At 32.3% G+C, this 22,214-nt stretch overlaps 1 protein-coding gene across 2 annotated transcripts in view; it reads left to right on the top strand.

Annotated features, from left to right (window-relative positions):
• PheRS-m (Phenylalanyl-tRNA synthetase, mitochondrial) overlaps window positions 1-22,214 on the top strand; it is a 45,124-nt gene that overhangs the window by 7,386 nt on the left and 15,524 nt on the right. Inside the window, exon 3 of one of the 2 annotated variants that reach the window (XM_085824862.1) lies at window positions 1,828-1,959. The exons of the other annotated variant lie outside the window; for it this stretch is intronic. Within the exon in view, the coding sequence (XP_085680988.1) occupies window positions 1,828-1,959 (132 nt within the window). The remainder of the gene's footprint in view (window positions 1-1,827; window positions 1,960-22,214) is intronic. 2 annotated transcript variants of the gene reach the window in all.

Below are 22,214 nucleotides of genomic sequence, written 5' to 3'. Positions count from 1 at the left end.
AGTAGTGTTCTTTTCAGTCTCACAGTCTGTTTTAAAATATACAGGTTTCTTTCATTCACCTTTTCTTTTAACCATTGTTATGTTTCATAGATGATGTTTTTTTGTGAATTTGGTATGTATGTTTTAGTGCAACCACCTTGGTGCAGTTGCTTGACTTATCACTGCAAAACATTATACGTTACAAACTTGCAGACATATTTAATATTAAGTATTTATTCTGAAAACCAATCGATAGAACTGCTAGCAGTTTTTTTTTTTTTTTTTTTTTTTTTTTTTTAAAACCTCTGGTGGAGTTAACATGACAATTGCTTTCTATTGAGTAGATTCAGAACAGTTGCTTTCTCTCTTTCTCTCTCCCACCTTTTTTTTTTGTTGGTTGCAAACTGTAGTTTTCCCATAGACAATTTACTGCATTTGTTTCTATTGCAGACAAATTTCACAAATGCATAATTGAGAATTGAGTTTAAAATAAAACATCTCAAGATTTATGCATAAAACCTGAAAACACATGTGAAAATGGTGACATTATATGTTAATATTGAAGGCTAGTTACATGCATGGTTATCTGAAGAACTGTTATGTGCATAGTTTCCAGAGTTTGGCACTTTCTAAAATTTGCCAGCTTTTACTGAGATAGTTGTACTAATATCTAAGTCTGTATATATCTGTATGCTGTCATTATTTTCAGTACCTTAATATGGAAAACATCCGATAATCTTGAAATTGTAGTGTCGGATGCTCCGAGCAGACATTCATTAATTAATTTACTTTTCTGAAAGTCTAGAAAAACTTCCAGAACTTAAAAGTAACATAAAAAGTTCTAGATTGACATATTTAAAATCACATTCAACCATTAGTTGGAGCATTTGCACACAACCATTTGCTTTATCAACTAGAGCTGGAATGAATGTCTTGATAAAGTTTCTCTTCTTTTATTGTATTTTGTAGTCTTTTATTGTAATTTTAAGGCTGTTTCTATGCCAGGGTCTGTTAATGACTTTAGATCTGTCCCATTCAATTACCAAGTTTGAATTTTCCAAGCAATATTTAACAAATGTGCTATTTTCATTGCTATACTGTTTGGCAGAGAGTCTGTTAATATTTTTTCATACTCCGCAATTCTTATTGAATATTTTCTACATGTTGAAGTAAATATATTGAGTTTTTGTGTGCTGGGCTTATGTGCAAATGGAGAAACTCAATATGTTGGTTCAACATTGAGAAAATTATCAGTGAAAATTGCTGAGCATGAAAGATGCATTTACAGACTCTTTTTTCCAACCAGTACGTTAATGAAACTAGCATATGTTTGGTTAAATATGCCTTAGTGGGAGCATCCGAACTCATTAACTGAATGGTACAGAGCAAAAAGCCATTAGTGGGGGGGGGACATAAAAGCAGGTTTAAAATCAAAGGAGTGCTAGAATCATCACCAAACCATACTGCAACATTACTTTTACTCTACCATACATCTGGACATTGATCAGGATCAATGTAATGATAAGTACAGCAGTCACAAAGAAAAGAGAATGCGAATTTGATCAAGCTATTCATTCTAGCTCCTGCTAATGTAGCAGATGAGCTATCTGCTATAGTTTTTATTTTAATAATACTTAAATGTGGTTTGAACATGGAAACATTTTGTTTTGTTTTTGTATGTCTAAACACGGAAAAATTTTGTTTTGTTTTTAACTTCACCTTATAGTTTGGTTTGTTTTTATTATTGTATGCGAAGAAAATCTCTACAGACTTTTAATCTTCCTCCCCTTCAAACTGTACATAGATAATATAATATTAAGTATTAAGGATTATGCATTTTTTAAACAGGTATTGAGTACAGATGGGCAGAATCCTATTTCCCATTCACCCATCCATCATGGGAATTGGAAATAAAATATAAAGGAGACTGGTTAGAAGTTTTAGGATGTGGAATAATGGAACAGGAGATTCTGAACAGAGGTTTGACGCCAATAATACTATTTCAATTTTTTTTTTAATGCAGTATGACTGAATCATTGAAATGTTATATAGTGTTTTAAGGCACATAAAATCATTTCATATATATTGTTACAAATTAATATTTTAAAATTATGTCCTATTACCCATACTAACCCATACTACTCTGCAACAAATTTTAACTGTTTAATGCCTTTAATGGATAAGGAACCAAAGAAAGTATTTAACAAAAAATAATTATTGTGCTATGAAAGCAAAAACTTAAAAATTATGTACATACAGGCAAAATAACTTGACTCATTTAGAGAAACATCTTGTGTTTTGAATTCATTTCTTCTTTTTTCTGTCCCATAACTTAAGTCATGGACGTAGGCAGCTCAAATTATGGGAGGGTGCCTGTTACGAGTCCTATGGTTAGATTGTTTTACCTATTGCTGCATCTTCTCAATATATAGGTAATTATTACGTGATGAATATATTATGTTCATAGAAGTTATCTTAATATAAATAATAATTATATTATAAATTTTATTATTAATAAAATTATATAACATAATTATGGATATATTGCATTTAATTATAATATTTATAATTATTACCTTACAAACATATTAAATGCGAAACTCAGTTTTTGTTTTTCACCTTAGACACTTTAACCTTTATTAAAGCAATTTTAAAAAGCATAATAAATAACAAAAATAGAATAATGTTCTTAAAAGTATTTCTATTATTTTACTTTCATTTCTGGTGTACACACTCACATACACACAAAGAAATATTAAAAGAATTTTGAAATTCATTTTACTTTGGTTTCATAATATAATTATAAAGATAAATAAATATATGAAATCCATATTTCTGTTTCATATAATAATAAAGATATTGAATTAAATACATAAAAGTTGTAAATACATAAATTATTTTGGATATAAAATTAAAAAGCAAATAAAAATTTTTAAAAAAGGCAAACATTTTTCTTGCATTTCATTTTGGTTTGGCAATTAAAATATTCCCTAATTGTATTTTCGGTGCCTGTAAACTGGCAAATATATCAATAACTTTGTCAATTGATATTTCTTTGGTATAATGAATGTGCATTAATGCCAAATAATTTCTTCTGTCATAGTAGCTCTATTATAATTTTCTAACTTTTTCAAAGCACTTCCGGAACGTTCACATTCACAAGAGTTATTGGTAGTGCAGCTATTATGTGCAATAGCACATTAATATTTGGAGAAAAGATTTTATTCGAAGCTTTTAAAGCCAAAACTCATGTGCCTGGGAGCTTTGCTTTAGGTATAGACATAAAATGCCATCACCAACGTTTCATTTCTTCATTTAGAAGTGTTTTCTGGAGAGAGTAAATCATCTTTATACGTAACCTTCAACTCATTTACAGTAATTTCATTTATATGATGAGAGCAAACTGATGATAGTACGCAAAACAGGGACGATGCAGTCTTTTCTAAATTTGAAAATTGAGGTTCTAAATTTAAGAAATAATTTTGTTATGAAAATTACTTTCTCTAACTGCGCAACTTGCATTAACTGTCTGTGTGATAATATCTGCATATGTCTGCATATATATATATATGCAGATATATGCAGAAGTCCAAATTTATTAGCTACCAAAATAAAAGACACTATAAAGTACAAATAGACTTATATTTAAACTTAGCCATTTAATAATATTACACAGAAGAGCAAATAAACTCATAGCAGCCAAAGAAGAATACTGAAAATGCCGTTTAAAACTTATTCGTATGATAAGATTCATTTCACAATTTTTACCTCAATATAAGTAATGATATTTTTAATTTATAACTATAATTTCCATTTAAATGAAAATGGATTTCAGGCAATGCTTTATCTGCAAGATAGGAGTTAATGACTGCTAAGCTGCAGAAAGTGATTTTGTGCTTTTTATGTTCTAGTCAATATCCTGAAGGATTTACAATTTTTCTCTTACCGATCTTCATTTAAACGATTTATTGGAATTTATTATTTGTATATAAAATTTAATTATTTTATCTGTATTATTCAACTATTTTTATCTGTGTGAAAGATAAAATAGTTAAATAGAGCACCTCAGAGACCCTTGGACCCATCCCCCCGGGGTGCTCTCCATCAAAATTGGGGGTGGGGGTGGAACTGAGCTAAATCGCACTGTTACCTGAATGGTGCTCAAGGCTGTTGCCAACGACAGGCGTATTCTAGCGCTCCTTGCCATGAGGAATTTCATGGGCTTGGGCTGACTACATCAGACAAGTGAGCATAAGGAACCACAGCATGATAATTTCTCTGAATAGTATAGTTAAATAAAATTAAAATAACTGCAAATGTAATAAATGTTTACAGTTCAAAATCACAGATTGTAAGGTTTTGCCTAAGTTTTCAACAGTTAATTTTGAGTCACTAATTAATAATTTAAGTCACTTTCCTATTTTCCTTAATTTCAGCTTACAGTTTCCTGCCAGAACATGTTTTCAGAATCATGGTTAAATGCAAATGAAGGAAGAACAAGTATTAAGTTGAAGTTAGAGAGCCAGAGATTCTGACCAGTGCACGTTTGCCTTTTGGTTATACTCTCTCTAAAGCTATTTCTATGCTCGGCCATACTTTAGACCCTTGATAGCTTCGGCATTTAGTAAGCGTTAAGCGGCCAACTTCTGTTGATTTTTTATAGCTTCGGCTATATTTCTTTAGTTTAGTTAAGTTTTAGTTTTTAGCATTCTTGAGTTTAAGCCCAAGTAGAGACTTTTCTGCGCATCCTGAGAGAAGACCGACTGTGAACTTTATTTGAGCAATGAAGAGTAATTAACCCTTTGTGAGTTTGCGTTTCTTTCTGAACTAAGCGATTATTCGCTTACCTGTTCTTAAGGTCTCACATATTCAGCTGTAAATTATAAATTGGAACATTACAAGGTAATTGCCACGAGGAATTTCGTAGGCTTGGGCTGACTACATCAGACAAGTGAGCATAAGGAACACAGCATGATAATTTCTCTGAATAATATAGTTAAATAAAATTAAGATAACTGCAAATGTAACAAATGTTGAGTACAATTCATAATCACAGATTGTAAGGTTTTTCCTAAGATTTTAACAGTTAATTTGAGTTAAAGTCACTTTCCTATTTTTCTTAATTTCAGCGTACAGTTTCCTGCCAGAACATGTTTTCAGAATCATGGTTAAATGCAAATGAAGGAAGAGCAAGTATTTAGAGAGCCAGAGATTCTGACCAGTGTGCATTTGCCTTTTGTTATACTCTCTCTAAAGCTATTTCTATGCTCATCCGTACTTTAGACCCTTGATAGCTTCGCCATTTAGTTAGCGTTAAGGGGCCAACTTCTGTAGATTTTTGATAGCTTCGGCTATATTTTTTTAGTTAAGTTTTATTTTCCAGCATTCTTGACTTCAAGTCCAAGTAGAGGCTTTTCTACACGTCCTGAGAGAAGACCGACTGTGAACTTTATTTGAGCAATGAAGACTAATTAACCCTAATGTGAGTTTGCGTTTCTATCTTTTTGAACTTGTCAGGATTTGTGTTTCTCTTAATTTGCTTTGGAAACATAATGTGTTCTGATTAGGAACAGGTAGCTTACTCAAATTATGTTCAAGATTTGTGTGTAACAGACGACACAAGCAGGAAGGGTATACGAAACCCTTTATTTTCTATACTTTCACAAGTACTTCCAAACTTCAGGATACAGAGACCAACCACTTGTGGTCTGAATGTAAAAATATAAAACTACTAACTAAAACTCTAACTAAAAGCTAACTTTGTATTTGTATACAAATGCCTAGCACTAAGACTGGCCTTTATTTAAAAGGGTAGGTATGTAGTACGTCGAGCTGCTGAAACTACAATACGTTTTCAAATATCAAGAGGACTAAACCTCTGGCCTCAAAGACAACCACCAACCGAGTGAAAACTCGTAAAACTGCAGTGGCAAGCAGCATGCTTCCTAAAAATCCTTCTTTCTCCCTAACTCTTGCAAAAAGCCACAACTTAAATACTTGGGCGTTAGCAAGACAATTTGCATAAACAAGTTAAAGCATTTAATTCTGGCCGGAAGTAGAAAATAAGAAGCGATAGTACAGTTTTAAAATAAAATAAACATTAGTAAAACTTAGGATCCTTACAAACTAAGTGATTATTCGCTTACCTGTTCTTAAGGTTCCACACATTTAGCTGTAAATTATAGGTTGGAACATTAGAAGGTAATTAATCATTGAACAAGTTTACCAATTACCAAAATTTTCACTTTAAATAAAGCCTAATACATTTAAATACACAATAGCATGAATTTTGAATGGCATAAAAAGTTATTTTATTTATTATAATTATATCTATTACTATAATAGTTATAATTATATAATAGTCAGAATTTTCAAATGAGAGGGAAAGATTGCTTACCTTTTTCCATAGCAGAAATGCTTCTGGTAGAGTTCATTTCGTTAGAAAATGAATATATTTTTGGAGAAAATAAACTCTGAATTTATTTTACACTTTTTTGTAATTTATGCTTTCCTTTTTCAGGGTGCCCCATATTAAGTAATTTATATTAACTCAACTCAAGTTAAAACATTATTGCTAGTAACACAACATAGGGCACAATTTGTGGGGAAAACATAGTAAGTTTCGATGACGTTAGATCTAATCCATTACTTCTCAATTCCTCATGATCAAATTATTGGCCATATCCCTCATAGTTTATCCTTAAGGGCTAATTGGACCTCCTAAATGGTCATTCCCGCAATTTAGTAAAACGAGATTGCGGGTCATTCCCGCAATCTCGGTTCTGTTCGTCGAGAAGCCTTTGTTCTTAATCATAGGAAGAGAGCAAAAAATATGTGTCTACATTTTATGTTATTTTTAAATGTTTAATTTTTTTTTTCTTAAAAAGGAATAGATGCTGTAAAATTGGGGAAGGGGAAAAAAAAAGTTTTAAGAATTTTGCAAAAATTGATATCCTACATTATAGAATTTAAAATTGAATAAATATCATTTTAAAATTTTAGGCGAGGAATCTAAACTATTATATGATGTAAATGAACCAGAAAAAAAGGAACAGTATTTTCGCATTCCCTTCCGAGAACAACGGTGATACCCTTTAATATTAATATTGGATTTTTTTCTGTTTTGCAATATGATCAAAAAGTAAAATGCATTTGTTTTTGATAACTATATTAGAACTATAGTGTAGAACATCAATTTTTTGCAACTGAAGCGCATGCCAATAAAATTATTTCTGTCGGAAAGGGATGTTTTTGATTCGCGGTTTTGGCTTGATGCTAACAATGTATATGATCTTACAATTACATCAACTTTTTATCATTAAAATTAGTATTTCATATATGCTTGCTACTGTTTGTTTGTATCAGTACCACAAAGCATGCAAAGGTATCTGTCCCCCCCCCATAGACATGACTAGGGAAGGGATGCCATCCCATCTATGGAGAACTTTTTGAGAGAAACTGGTTTCTATTTTCCTTAAACAGTAAAGAAAACCATAAAAGCTTGTTCTCTGATATTCTAATCTATGTCAAACTAGCAATGTTCAGCAATATTATAAATTTTGCCCACTAATGGGCTATGTACTTTTTTCATGCCATTAAAATGTCTTACACTTCCTTCTAATCAGAAATTATCTGATTATTTGTCCCAAAAATTGACATACACAAAACAAATAAATAAATAAATAAAATTTGCAAGCTTTCAGATTTGGCCTTTTTTTTTTTTTTTTTTTTTTTTACGTTTTGTGTGTTACCTTTATTTATTAAATATATTCTCCGCACTTAAACCATAAAATTCAATTCAAAAGCAATATCTCAAAATAAATTAAAAGGGGCATATCTTTAGAATTTCCCATACACAATCTTGCGTACTGGAGATAAAAAACTTTTTTTTTTCGTACAGTGTTGCTATTACACGCTTTTAAAATTGATGAGTTTGTTAATTAAAAATTCGTTAAAGTTTTACAAAATATGAAGTAGATAATAAAACAAATTCCAAATTTGAGCTTCCAGATTTCTATCTTCGAGTGGAGACTACATTGCTCAAAATTTGATGTGTCTAGGTACTGTTGTTTTTCACAGTTCGAGAAACATACAAACACTCATACAGATTTTCGTTATTTAATTTAAATATTATGCTGGGCTCTAATATTTGGTCACTACAATTTGAAAAGCGGAACACCATTTAAAGTGAAGAAACGCAAAATGGCAAAATTAATAGCCCTTCTGGGCAATTTGACCCTTTGGGCTAATAATAAAATAAAATAAAATACTTGGAAGTGAATGAAATATCTGCGTATTTAACAACTACATTATTAAATCATTTCAAATAACAAGAATTTAATTTGCTAAATGATTAAGAAAATAAACCTCATTGTATTGAAAGCATCGAAGCTGACATGCTCTCTGTATTATTCCAAAAAAAAGTTTAATATTTTTGCTATATTTATTGACTTTGATGTAATTGTAAAAATTTGATGTAATTGTAAGATCATATACATTGTTGGCATCAATCAGATAATTACTGAAATCTGAAGTTAAGGTAAAAAACAATCACTCAAAATTATTTTACTGTGTTTCTCTTTTGTGCAATATTTATATAATAAGTAGTAACTATTAAAATTAAATATCCCGAATTAATTTTTTCTTCTCTTTGCTTTCTTTCTTCTTTTTTTAACACTTATTTTCTTTTAACCATTATGCTTTTAGATTGCTTGTTCCGAAATGAAAGGGCTTTTCTTCTTTAGTGGCATTAAGATTGAAAGCTAAAGGGAAAGTGGGACTGAATACGGAAGACTATTCAAAGCTATAAAAGAACAAAAGCTTTACAACTTGAAGGTGTCGCATAACTTTCAAAGTATTTTCCCACCGCTTGTTTGCTGAGGAAGGGTGACTTTTCTTGATCTTACTTAAATAGAAAATGGTAGACTTTACGTTCATTCTTCGTTAATCACATGAATATTTTTGGGAAACTGGAAAGTAATATTTAAAAAAATTAAGTCTTTTCTATTTAAAATTATATTTAGCACTTTTTTTAAGCATAGGTAGTGGTGAAGCAGGAGAGTGCCTGAACACCCAGGGCACCCCCCCTGGCTACGCACTTGTAAGTGGTGCAGGAATAAAAGTTCCTTGCAGAAGTACTTTTCCTCTAGATCACATAAGATATACTGAGTATCTTTCAATGTAGATCCTCTTCATAACTTTTCCATCAGAGTGTTTGTTCTTCAGCATTTTCCTGTGTCAGAGCAACAATTTCATTGGCTTCTAGGTGATATATTGTATCTTGCCTTATGCATTTCAGCATTGTCCATAATTAGGCTGATATGACACTCATGCAGTAGCAGTATAATTATAAATAATAAATTGATTTGGCTATTTAAATTTGTATTTCCATTCTTTATGTTTTAATGAACTAAGCATTTCCACAGCAATTAAAATTCAGCATTTTTGTTAAGTAGTCTGTTAAAAATAAAATGATCATGTGATCAGATGATGTGATTTGCGGTCCTATGAATTCTTTCCCGGCAGGCCTTGCGGTAAATGTCTATGAAAAGAAATCTTCAGAATTCTATGTAGCGGATATTTTTGCTTACTAAGCTAGCTTTTTACTTCCTTTTTCTTGGGTTAATTACGCTTGGATTGAGTCTACTATGTTCTTGTATGTGATATGAATAAAAATACGAAAAAAACTGGACATGTTCAAGAATCTCATTTTTTTTAGTGATATTATTTTTTTTTTCATGTTGCCAGAAACCCACAACAACTATTTGGATTATTTCTTCCGGATTGCACTAGGCTAATTTTTGAACACTTGGATCGCAGGTACTGTAACTTCGTAATTTAATTGTTGATTTATCACTTGAATTGTTATTACTTTCAATTTTGTTTTGTGTATAAAATGGAAACTCTTGACAAGTTTAAATCCAAGAGGAAAGTCATTAGAAGTGCTTTCATAAAATTAATTAATAGAATTGACTCTTATTTTGATAGTCTGGGTATTAATAAAAATGAAAGCATTCAGGAGAATTAGTTGTAATTTTTGTTAAGGCTAGAAGAAAAACAGAATGAACTTCTAACTTTAAACTTGAAAATCGAAGACCTAATTCATGATAGTACAATGTTCGAAATAGAAATTTGAAGTTCCCTCGAGTATAATGAATCTATAAGTAATGTTAAGTACAAAATCAAAACAAATTAAAAAAGGTATGAAACTGAACATTTTAAATCTTCTCAAAATGTCAACATTTGTAATTCGAATATTTGCAATACATTATCTTTTATCAATTTGCCTAAATTACGCATTCCCACTTTTAATGGTGATTCTGGTTTATTGCAAAAATTCTTTAATAATTTCCCATGCGCAATTGACTGTGATGAATCATTAACCTTTCCGGCACACTACCTTTTAAAGTTGGAGTTTTGATTTAAAAAAAAAAAAGGTATGCAGTCTAATTAGGCTTAGAGGAGTACACAAGTAAAATTTTGTGAAGATGGCACTTATCGTTTTAATTCTGTGGGTGTGCTCAAAGTGGGCACACATTGAATAGAGCTTCGAAAAGAGTGCTGAAATGAGAATTGTTGTCAATGAACTGACCGATGAGATGCGGAGAGACAAAGAATATAGACTGTCAGTTGTCCTAGTTTATCAGTGAGCCTGGTCTGGCCACACCTAGGGTTCACCGTTTGATTTTAGGCAAGATTTCAAGGTAAAAGTTTAAAACTGATATAGAATAAAGAGATTAGCATACAGCCAAAAAAATAACATAGAAATTTCTTTTCAAACAATTCCTTTTATACCCTAAAAAAAAATCTGGAAGATTTCTTTGAAAAATGAGGGTCTTAAAAAAACTAAACGTGGCTAAAATGTGTGGACTGGTTTGTGTTGAGCTGCCACCTACTATAAATAAAGAAGGTTTGGAGTAACCTATAGTAACCTATAAATCCTTTTTCATTCAATTTTTCTGTGCATACAGAAGGAAAATTTTTGGTGTGTCCAGACCGGACACACTGTGCCGCAAAGGGTTAAGTAATGTTGACAAGTTCATATATCTATAATCTTTTCTTTTGGGCGATGCTTACAAAATTATTTCGGGATTCGCATTTACGGAAGAAAATTATAAATCCTGTTTGAATTTGTTAAAGGAGCAATAAACAAGAACACTTGATTAGTTATTTCATGAATAAACTATTAGAAATTGAATCAGTTAAGTTTTCATCAAATCTCCTCGCACTTAGAAAATTATATGAAGAAAGTGAAATTAGTATAAGAAATTTATATTCTATGGGAGTTTGCTTTCAGAAATTATGCTCATCTGTTTATACCAATTTTATTACAATGATTACCTCATTATTTAAACTGAACTAAACAAAACTCAGTAACAGCGCTAATGGACCAAGGCCTGCACTGCCCGATATCTGCTTTCTTGACCGTGGGCCCCGAGGTGCATAAGCATATGCCCTGAACAAGTGGTCAGCTTCTCAGAGGACTCCCAGTGTTTAGTCCCCAAGCAAACTTCGTACTCATTTTATCGACCCAAGTGATGGAAGGCTGAGTCGACCATGCCCAGCCCGGGAATCGAACCCCGGACCTGAAGTGCTGCTGCACGATGCACTAGCCACTGCGCCACCAAGCCTTCACAATATTTAGTAATAGAATTTTATTGCAAGAAAGATCCTAAAAATTGTAGTGATATAAATCAGCTGATGAATTTGATCAATCTTGAAATTGAATGTAGGGAAGCTCCAGGAACTGTTTCTGGGCTTTCTTTAAAGACACAACAACCTTTAAAAGAAAAGGGATCACTCTCAACCTCAGGCTAGATTTAAAACCAATATTCCAACATCAGCTGCATTAAATACGGTAGTGAAGACATGCAGCTTTATTCTTCTATTCTTTATTGAAGTAATTCTAATTCTTATACCAGATTAAAGTGTAAAAAATTCACCAATGAACAAAAACAAAACAAACTAAAAACTGAGAGACGTTGTTATATATGCTTTGTTAACAAACATTTAATTTCACAATATAGTAAGAATAGAACCTTGTGAACTTTATCAGAGTTCACAGCATAATTAATTATTCTGCCCCACAACAAGGAATAGAAATACATCAGAAATTGAACTGTCTCAAAAGGCTGAATTTATTCAAAGTTGTGATGAACAAACTGTGATGTCTTCTATATTTAAGTCACAAAACTATGTACAAAATTACAGTACTTTACTTCAGACTGCTAGCATACAAGTGGAAAATAATTCAAAGCAATTAAGTGCATTGATGTTGATTTGGGCTCATGGAAATCATTTATTTGAAAAGATTTAGTAAGGGCTTTAAATGTGCTACCCCTAAAGAAAGAAAGACTTTTAGTTTTTACTTTCGCAAAAAAAAAAAAAAAAAAAAAAAAAAAAAAAACCTTTATGAGGAGGATTTTGAAGTTGTTAATATCACACTTAGAAGCAAATATCCTCTTTATTCTAGCATAAATATTCAAGCTTTAGTAACTAATGAAATCAGCAGAGTTCATATATATTTGAATATCAAACCTGAATTATTAAAAGATTTAACTCCACACAGCTATGAAATTTCTAAAGTATTAAGAGATAACAGACCAGTCAAGAACTCGTAGGCACCAATACCAATTTTATGTATTTGATGCTAATCGTAGAAGTTAAAAAAATAAATAAAAACTTATATATTCAACAGACACTATTCGGTGATACTATCACAGGGCAGATTCTGAAAAACCATCTGCATAATTTTACTTCCTGTTTGAAGATTGCATGCACTTCAGTAGAAAATTATTTGAAATGTTGTGGATTTTTGAATCTTATTTTTTTGAATATGGGGGGGGGGAAACCCTCTGATAATATTACAGAATTCGAAACGCAGTTGCGGTTTATAAATGGAAGGTATGAGTCGTCACTTTTATGGAAGCCTGAGAATTTATGAGAAAATTTGTGTAGTAATTTAGAAATCATGACAAAAAGATTTGCTGCATTAGAAAAGAAGGGTTATGAGTTATTATTTGAGAGATATAATGCAGGTATGAATGAACAATTAAATGACGGGATTATTGAAATGTGCAACAATAGTTGTTTCACTGGTTATGTAATGCCTCTTAGAGAAGTTTTGAAGGAAATTTCTAGTACTAAAACTAGGATAGTTTATGATGCCAGTAATAAACAAGGAAGTTGTAATAGTCTTAATGAATGTCTCCTTTCTGGAAAAAATTTAAATGCTAATCTTTTAGATATTATTTTGAAATTTAAAGAAAATAAAATTGGATTGTGTGGAGATATTGCATGGGCATTTCTTTAAATTCAAGTCACGAGAGGACCGAAATTATTTGTGTTTCCTGTATTATAAAAACTGTGACAAAATCCAACCCATAACCATAACCATGTATCATTTTAATAGACATTGTCTGGCATCACTTGTTCTCCTTACATTTTGGCTGCAACAATTAAAACTCATATTAATGCTTACATGAATACACACCCTCTCACATATGAAATGTTGAATAGTTCTGTTTATGTGGATGATCTTTTTCATGGAAGTTCCACGGTTTAGGAAGCTTATTAGTTATCTTGTGATGCTTTTTTGATTTTAACCCTCCGAGCGTTACGAGTTTAGCCCTGAAATTTCAAAGTTGCTTAAAATGTCATGATTAAGTGGTATTTTCTTGATTTTAATTAAAAAATGAATCTCTCATTTTGTACCTTGATTCCTTTTCTTCCAATATTCATCCAAACCGAAATCAAATACATTAAAAGCTAGCAGAAATTTCCATTTGTAATGAATGTAGAAGGCAGTTTTCTATACCGAATTTTCCGGCCGTAACACTGAGAGGGTTAAAGGACGCAAACATGAATATGAGAAAATTTGACACTAATTCTGAAGAACTGCAAGATTTATGGAAGAATTCTAATTCATTAATCGATACAAATGAATATTCTGATTCACATTTAAAAGTATTAGAATTTTGTTGGAATAATATTGAAGACACATTAAGTCTAGACTTACGGTCATTATTATCCATGCTGGATGATACTTATGAATGTACTAAACAAAACGTACTACACACAGCTGCAAAAATATTTGATTCATCTGGATTTATCACTCTGTTTCTAATGAAGTGTTTTTTACGAGAGCTGTAGCAGTTAGGTGTAGAATGGGATGAAGTGTTTTCTAGAGATATTAAAGAAAAATGACAAGCATGGTGTAATGAAATTAAAGAACTTCAAAATTTGAAGATTCCTCAGCATTATTTTTCTGTCATGAATCTGAAGGGGGAAGATTTACAGATCCATATATTCTCTGATGCTTCATTAAAAGCTTTTGGAGCGGTGTCATATATTAGGTACAAGACATCACATGGCACTTTTAAAACCAGCTTCATAGTTTCCAAGTCATGAGTTGCATCAATTAAAATAGTGATGTTGCCCCAACTAGAATTAATGGGTGCAGTAATTGCAGCAAGATTAGCCAAATATTGTAAAAATCTTTTTAAAAATTTAGAAAAGATTGTTCTATGGAGTGATTTAACAATAGTGCTACACTAGATAAAAGCACCGCATCTAAGTGGAAGCAATTTTTTTCAAACAGAGTATTAGAAATTCAAGAAACTAGAAATGCCAGTGCATGGAGACTGTAATGTATTTACAGTAATTGACAAAACAGGCAATCTTCTTATTAGAACATAAATTTTATTTCTAGTTCATGGAGATGGATAATTTGAAGAAATTCTTTAGTGGCAAAACTTTTGTACTACCACTAGCTGGTAAAAACTTCAGAATTTCATTTTTAAAACAATTTTTCACGTTGCTTAGCAACGGTTACTTAATACAAATATGGCATTGCCTCTTCAACAATAAATTAATCAAATAATAAATAAATTTATTAAATAACAAGATATTACAAGACACTGTATAGGTAAGAATAATCCTGCAGGCTTGTTAACAAGAGGATTAACTAGTAAAGAATTGCTAACTAAAAAAAAAAAAAAAAAAAAATGGTGGCAGCGCCCAAAATGGTTATTGTTCCTGGAGAATACTTGGCCTCAGCCAAAGAGATTTGAATCTGACTCAATAGACCAGGAGATTGAAGCTTAATGTAAAGCTTCTGCTATAATTAGCTCTGTAGTTGTTTCCAAACAGATAATTGATGTTAATACGCTTACACAAACTACTGAAGGTGGCTTCTTGGTATTACGGTTTGTTGATGTTCTTAGGAGGAAATGTAGTATAATGGGTCTTCTTACTACTGAAGAATATAATTGTGCTGAACCATTTTCGGTAAAAGCTGTTCAAGGGGATGTTTTCTGTGAGGAAATTAATTGTTTGAAGAATTGCAAGCCTTTACCAAAAAAGTTGTTATGCTTAAACATATTTTTAGATTATAAAGATGTATTGTGAGTGACAGGAAGACTTGAGAAAACTCCTTTATCTACGGTTGAAAAACACCCTATTATACTGCCGTCAAAATCTAAACTTGCTGAATTGATTTGGGAATACCATAGTAAAGTATTTCATTCCGACGTATCTCATATGCTGGTGCAAGTGAGAGAAAAATACTGTATACAAAAGGCCACACAAGTTATAAAATCTTTTCTATTGGGTTGGCAACTAAGTAATTGTGGATTTTTTTTAGAAAACAATACAATTTTTTCATGGAACTAAATAACTTTATTCTGTAATGTATTGCCCATTTTGATCAATGACCTTTTGCCATCTTTCAGGCAGCATCATAATACCACGTTCATAAAACTTCTGGTTTTTATTAGTAAAAAACTGAGTCAGGTACGATTTGACGTCATCATCATTATTGAAATTTTTACCATTCAAGGAGTTTTGTAAAGATCGAAACAAAAAGGAATCAGATGGTGCAAAGTCAGGACTATATGGTGGATGTGGCAAAATATCCCAACCAAGCTCCTATAATTTTTCCCGAGTGACCAAAGATGTGTGTGACCTTGCATTGTCATGATGGAATACACCACCTTTTCGATTTGTCAATTCGGGCCGCTTTTCTTCAACTGCATTGTTTAATTTCATTAGTTGTTCAATGTAGACATCAGAATTGTACGTTCGGTTGGGTAGTAAGAGTTCAAAGTAGACAATTCCTTTGTAATCCCACCAAATTGATAACAAAACCTTCTTTTGGTGAATATCAGGTTTTGATGTTGTTTGAGTTGGTTCACCTGGCCTGCTCCCCGATCTTTTCCACTTGATATTGTTGTAAACAACCCATTTTTCATCGCCAGTTATCAGTCGTTTTAAAAATGGATAATTTTCATTACGTTTCTTTAGCAAATCGCAGCTGTTAATGCGTTGCGTTAAATGCGTTTTTTTCAGTTCGTGAGGAACCCATGTATCGAATTTTTGAACATAGCCAAGTTGTTTTAAGTGATTTTCAATGCATGTATGTGATACATGAAGCTTCTCTGCAATCTCACATATTGTACTGTGACGATCCGAATCGATTATTGCTTTGATTAGGTCGTCATCAACTGGACGACCAGAGTGTTTTTCATCTTTGAGTGAAAACTCACCAGAACGAAATTTGGCAAACCAATTTTGACACTGCCGTTCTTTTAAGGCTTCGTCACCATAAACAGCACATAACTTTTTATGAGCTTGCAATGCATTTTTCCCTTTGCAGAAATAAAAAAGCAAAATATGACGAAAAGGTTCCTTTTGATTTTCCATTTTTCAACGAACGCCAAACGAAAACTACGCAACCAATCAAAAAACTTTTTTTACTGATTGACAGCTGAATTGCCAACTATCAAATAACAAAATGTGTTTTACATTTGTACTGCGTCCGCAACCCTAAAAATTCAACTGAAGCCATCTTTGAGTGAAATCCGCAATTACTTAGTTGCCAACCCAATAGTTAAATGTGTTTTTTGCAGAAGATTCAGCATTTCTTCAGGAGATCAGATGGTTGCTCCATTACCAGCTCTCTGAATGGAACAATCTGTTCGCTTATGCGTCAAACTATTACGCTACCAGCGTATCAAGGACTCTAAAGATACTATTATATTCTAAAGTATTCATTTATTTAATAAAACATCACTCAGGTATATAACATACAATTAATCTTCAATAAGCCTAACTAACTACAGAAACATGTTTACCTAATTCTAAGAATTGCCCTGTTGCCACTGTCATGAAACCAAACTAACAACAATTATTAGTGGCCAAAAGGTAAAAGTAGTAAGTATTGTAAAATTATAAGTATAAAATTTAAGTAAAGTAAATACAAAATACAAACTACATTGTTTTGAAATTCAACACAATCAGCCCCATTTACAGTAATTGGGATTGATTATGCTGGTCTGTTTATTTGTGAAAGAGAGTAAAAACAAACATATTCTATTGATAACTTATGCTGTTAAAGACGAGTTTGTCTGGAACTAGTCAGTAATAAGACGGCAGATGCATTTTTGCTTACCTTCTGACATTCTATATCTCGAAGAGGCTTGTGTTCTGTGATCTTTTCTGACAATGCACGTACTTTCAAATGTGCTGAACTTGAGCTGAAACAAATTTGGTCAGTAATGAATCATTCAGAAGTAAAAAAAAAATTTATGCTGCTAATGGAACTAAATGGAAGTATATTGTGGAAAGAGCAGCCTGGGGGGGGGAGGCTTTTATGTACGCATGGTGCATTCCGTGAAAGTCGCTTTGCAGAAAAACCTTGGAAAGTCATCTCTGACCACTGAGCAGTTGCAAACTGTTCTTATCGAAATTGAAGGAGGGATTAACTCTCGGCCAATTTCTAATGTTGTAAGTGACTTAGATGAACCGCATGCTTTAACTCCATCACATTTCCTTTAAAAAAAAAAGAATATAATCATTGCCTTCTGCGAGATTTCACCTTGATTCACATTTTTCTTCCAGGAAGTCTCTGATAAAGGTTTATAATTATAATGAAAAATTAATTCCTTCTTTTTTGGTCCTGGTGGAAAAAAGAGTATTTGTTGAATTTAAGATCTGCTCATTCGAGCTTAATTAAGAATGATGTTCTCGAATTTAAAGTTAATTATATAGTTTTAGTTAAGCAGGATCATTTACCCCGAAATTTTGGGAGATTTGGGAGAATTCTTGAGTTATTTCCTGGAAGAGATGGCAAGGTAAAAACCGAGTCATCATATGTATTATGAGTATATCTTTTTATGGCTTTTTATTATTTTTTGAATTATTCTGTTAAAATTTATAATTCTAGTAACTTCCATGCACAAATTTAAGAATTTAAAATGTTCACTTAAGTTAACAGAGTCATGGTATGCTCTCTTAGGGGGCATTGAATAATCTTCTAAAAAAGTTGAATTTTGTTTTTACTTCCTTCTACAAAGTAGAAAGGAAGTATTGTAATCGCGAAAAGTTTCAGGCAGCATATTTCAACGAAAATATCCATTTTGACCGCTATTGAATGCAATTTAACAATGTTTTTGCATGACATATGTATGTAAGGACAGAATAAAAGACTCTTTTCCCCAGAAAAAATTATAAAACTGATTTAAAATGAATTCTGAAGAGAATGTTTCGTGGCGTCTGTGCGTAGGTACGCACTATCTCACAAAATATTAAATATAAAATATTCTTTTCCTTCAAAAAAAAAAAAAAAAAAAAAATAAATAAATAAATAAATAAATAAATAAATAAATAAATAAAACTGCTTTAAAATGAATTCTGAAGAGAATTTTTCGTGATGTCTGTAGGTACATATTTTATGTAACTCAAAAACGAGTAGCCTCAGAATGTTGAAATTTTGTATATAGGACTGCTATAACATGTAAATGTGTACCTGTATTTTGGTTGCAGTCAGCCGCACCAAACATATATATATCCACTCTGTTACCCGGCTCGGTGATCTCAGTTTTTGTACTCTTATGTGTTTGCAAACAAATTGTGCATTTTTTGCTTTAAAAATGATTGAATTATGTTGTTCTTATCTTCCGGTTAATGTTTTTTTGCCTTTAGGAAATCTGCAAGCAATATTTGTAGAATTATCAACTATTTAAAAGCTAGTGTGGTTAAGCCTAATTTTTTTAAATAACATGTCAGACATGTTTGTTTACAATTGAAACAGCAGAATAGTAGATTTGTTGCCAATCTAGAGAGACTAAGCTTCGCAATAACAAAGATAACGTCTTCATTTATTATTGCAAATTACATCACGCTTAATCCTTTCTGGAATTTTTTCGAGGAAATAAGTGTTTGAGATTTACTTCGTAATTTTTAATATAAATATTTTGAGCTTTTTTGTATTTTTGCCTTGTCGCGCTGAATTACTTAAATGAGAAATACTGAACCGTCTGTGAAAAACTGTTTCTTTTTTGTTTTGTTTGCTTAATTTCTTTTATACATCATTCTAGATTTAATATAGTATTTGAATAGAACATGTGGCAACGATTATATAATTCTTCAAATGGTATAAATTTTGTGCATTCTGAGTTAAAATATGAATGAAATATAACACTGTTAAGTGAACCTAGCACCAGAGTGTCGCTACGTTAAACAAATATACTGAATTTTAATGAATGTATTTATTCTATTGTGGTTTATGTGCTATCGATGAAGCAGATTTAATTCAGTGCGATAAGTTTAAATGAAATGCAAGAAAAAATGTGTATAATTTAATATTTCGCACAAGGAAGATATGTGGTGTATACATCAGATAATTTTTAAATTTGGATAATGTTATATTTAAATTGCCTATTATTCCATTTAAATTCTCAGTTATTTAGATGATATATACAAGGTGTATTTGAAAATTTCGGTGAATTTTACCATAAAAAAAAAAGGGAAACAAGAGAAACAAGGAAAATAACTTTACTGGCCTTCAAAGTATTCACCATTAGCAACAATACACTTTTGACATCGGGTGTACAATTGTTGGAAACTGTCTGCAAACGCTTCTTTCAGTGTAGTTTGAAGCACCGTTTTCACACATTGTTGGATCTCCGGAATGTCGGAAACATGTTGGCATTTCAGAACTCCTTTGAGGCGGGGAAAAAGGAAGACGTCCACGGGAGCCAGATCTGGAGAATATGGAGGGTGATCCAAAACTGGAATCTGGTGCATGTCGAGGAATTGGGTTACATGGATTGCAGTGTGCGGCCGGGCGTTATCATGGAACAGATTCCACTGTCCATTCCGGTACTGTGGCCGAATCCAGCGTTGGATTGTGTCAAACGACTTTTTTTGGGAGGGGGTGACGACGTTGAACACCATGCCATGGATTGCCGCTTGGTCTCCGGATCATATTGATAGCACCACGGCTCATCCCCTGTAATTATTGTTTTCAAGAATTGCAGATTCCGGTCACACATGTCGATAAAATCTCCAGAGGTTTCCATCCAGTATTGCTTGTGCTCATCTGACAGCGAGTGTGGTACAAACCAGGCGCATATCTTACGTTTATGCAAATGTTTGTGCACAATGGTGCTCACACTGTTTAGGCTTATCTGCAATTCGCCAGCTATCATTCTTAAAGATAGTCATCGATCTTCCTCGAGCATCTGTCGAACTCATTCCACATTGTCTGGAGTTGTGCTTGTTGTAGGGTGCCCCGACCTCAGCTCATCTTTGACACCCTCCTTTCCATCTGTAAAGCGTTTAAACCACTCATAAACACACTTTTACTCACTGCTTCTTGACTGTAAACTTTCACTAACATGTCATGTGTCTTCATCGCCGTTTTGCCTAATTTGAAGCAAAACTTTATGCATTGCTCCATATCACACTGACTGTGTTAAACTGCTCATAGCAAGCGCTTCCTCTTATCTGTCGTAAAATAGCCGTTAGATGGCTCCAGATGACATTTCTATCACTGCGTCTGCGTGAGAGCAAGATTCTAACCGGCGCGGTTTTTTAATTATGAGACCAATCACTGAACTTTTCGATCGGACCTTGTATATGTAAGATAAAAAATATGAAAGCAAATTTCTAAATTTAATTCACTATAACCTCTTATTTTCTATTTCATTTGGAAACTTATTGCTCTGTCCTAAAAATATCACTATAAGTCTAAACTGCATCATTCAAATTAAACATGCGATCTTACGTAACCCTTAATGCAGATGACACTTGACCAATCACCAAATTGCAAACCAAAACTTTTCTCTTTGCATGCTTCCATCTTTCATAACTATGCCCTTCAGCTTTGCTCTTTACTGTGCTAAGGATGTAATTTTGCTGGTTTGCTTTCTATCTCAACAATATAAAAAATGTAAATCTTCTGTGGAAAGGCACAATTGGAGTGCCAAGTGATTATGGCCACAAATATCAGTTGGAAATAAAAATTGAATTAAACTGCCTCGACTGCCAATTTCTTTAGATATTACCAAGTTAACATTATTAGCATACTACGCAATTAAAATTCTTCAATATGGGTCTAAGCAAGCATTGACACTGCTCCGGCTTTTCCTTGTGCTTTTATTATGACATATAGATTTTTCTTGCATCTGGAACTTGAGCGTTTTTGTAGTATGAATGTATACTGTTTATATACAAGTTTGATGAACCTCCAGTGCTTCACAGCGGGGGGGGGGGGGGGGGGGGAGTTGTTAAAAGCAAAATGATCATGTGATTAGACGGCGTGATTTGCGTTCGTATGAATTCTTTCCTGGCAAGCGGTAAATGTCTATGAAACCATATCTTTAGAATTCTATGTAACGAATATTTTTGCTTACTAGACTAGCTTTTTATTTCCTTTTTCTCGGATTAATTATGCATGGATTTTTTTATTCTAATATGTTATTGTGTGTGATGTGAATAAAAATAAGAAAAACTGGACAACATGTTCTTCATTCAAGAATCTTGTTTAATTTTCAAGTGATATTATTATTACTTCCTTGTACGAAGTAGAAAGGAAGTATTGTAATTGTGAAAAGTTTCAGGCAACATATTTCAACGAAAATATCCATTTTGACCGCTATCGAATGCAATTTAATGATGTTTTTGCATGACATATGTACGTAAGGACAGAATAAAAAAATCCTCCAAAAAATTATAAAACTGCTTTTAAATGAATTCTAAAGAGAATTTTTCATGGTGTCTGTACGTACGTATTTCACGTAACTGAAAAGCGAGTAGCCTCAGAATGTTGAAATTTTGTATATAGGACTGCTATAACATGTAAATGTGCACCTGTATTTTGGTTGCAGTCGACCGCACCAAACATATATAAATATATTTATATATATATATATCCACTCTGTTACCTGGCTCAG

The sequence above is a fragment of the Stegodyphus dumicola genome, chromosome 10 (assembly GCF_044657685.1).
Source record: "Stegodyphus dumicola isolate Sdum_Otavi_A_Nest chromosome 10, ASM4465768v1".
Taxonomy (NCBI): domain Eukaryota; kingdom Metazoa; phylum Arthropoda; class Arachnida; order Araneae; family Eresidae; genus Stegodyphus; species Stegodyphus dumicola.
Note: the sequence above shows the minus strand (reverse complement) of the source record. Positions and strands in the feature narration are given on the sequence as shown.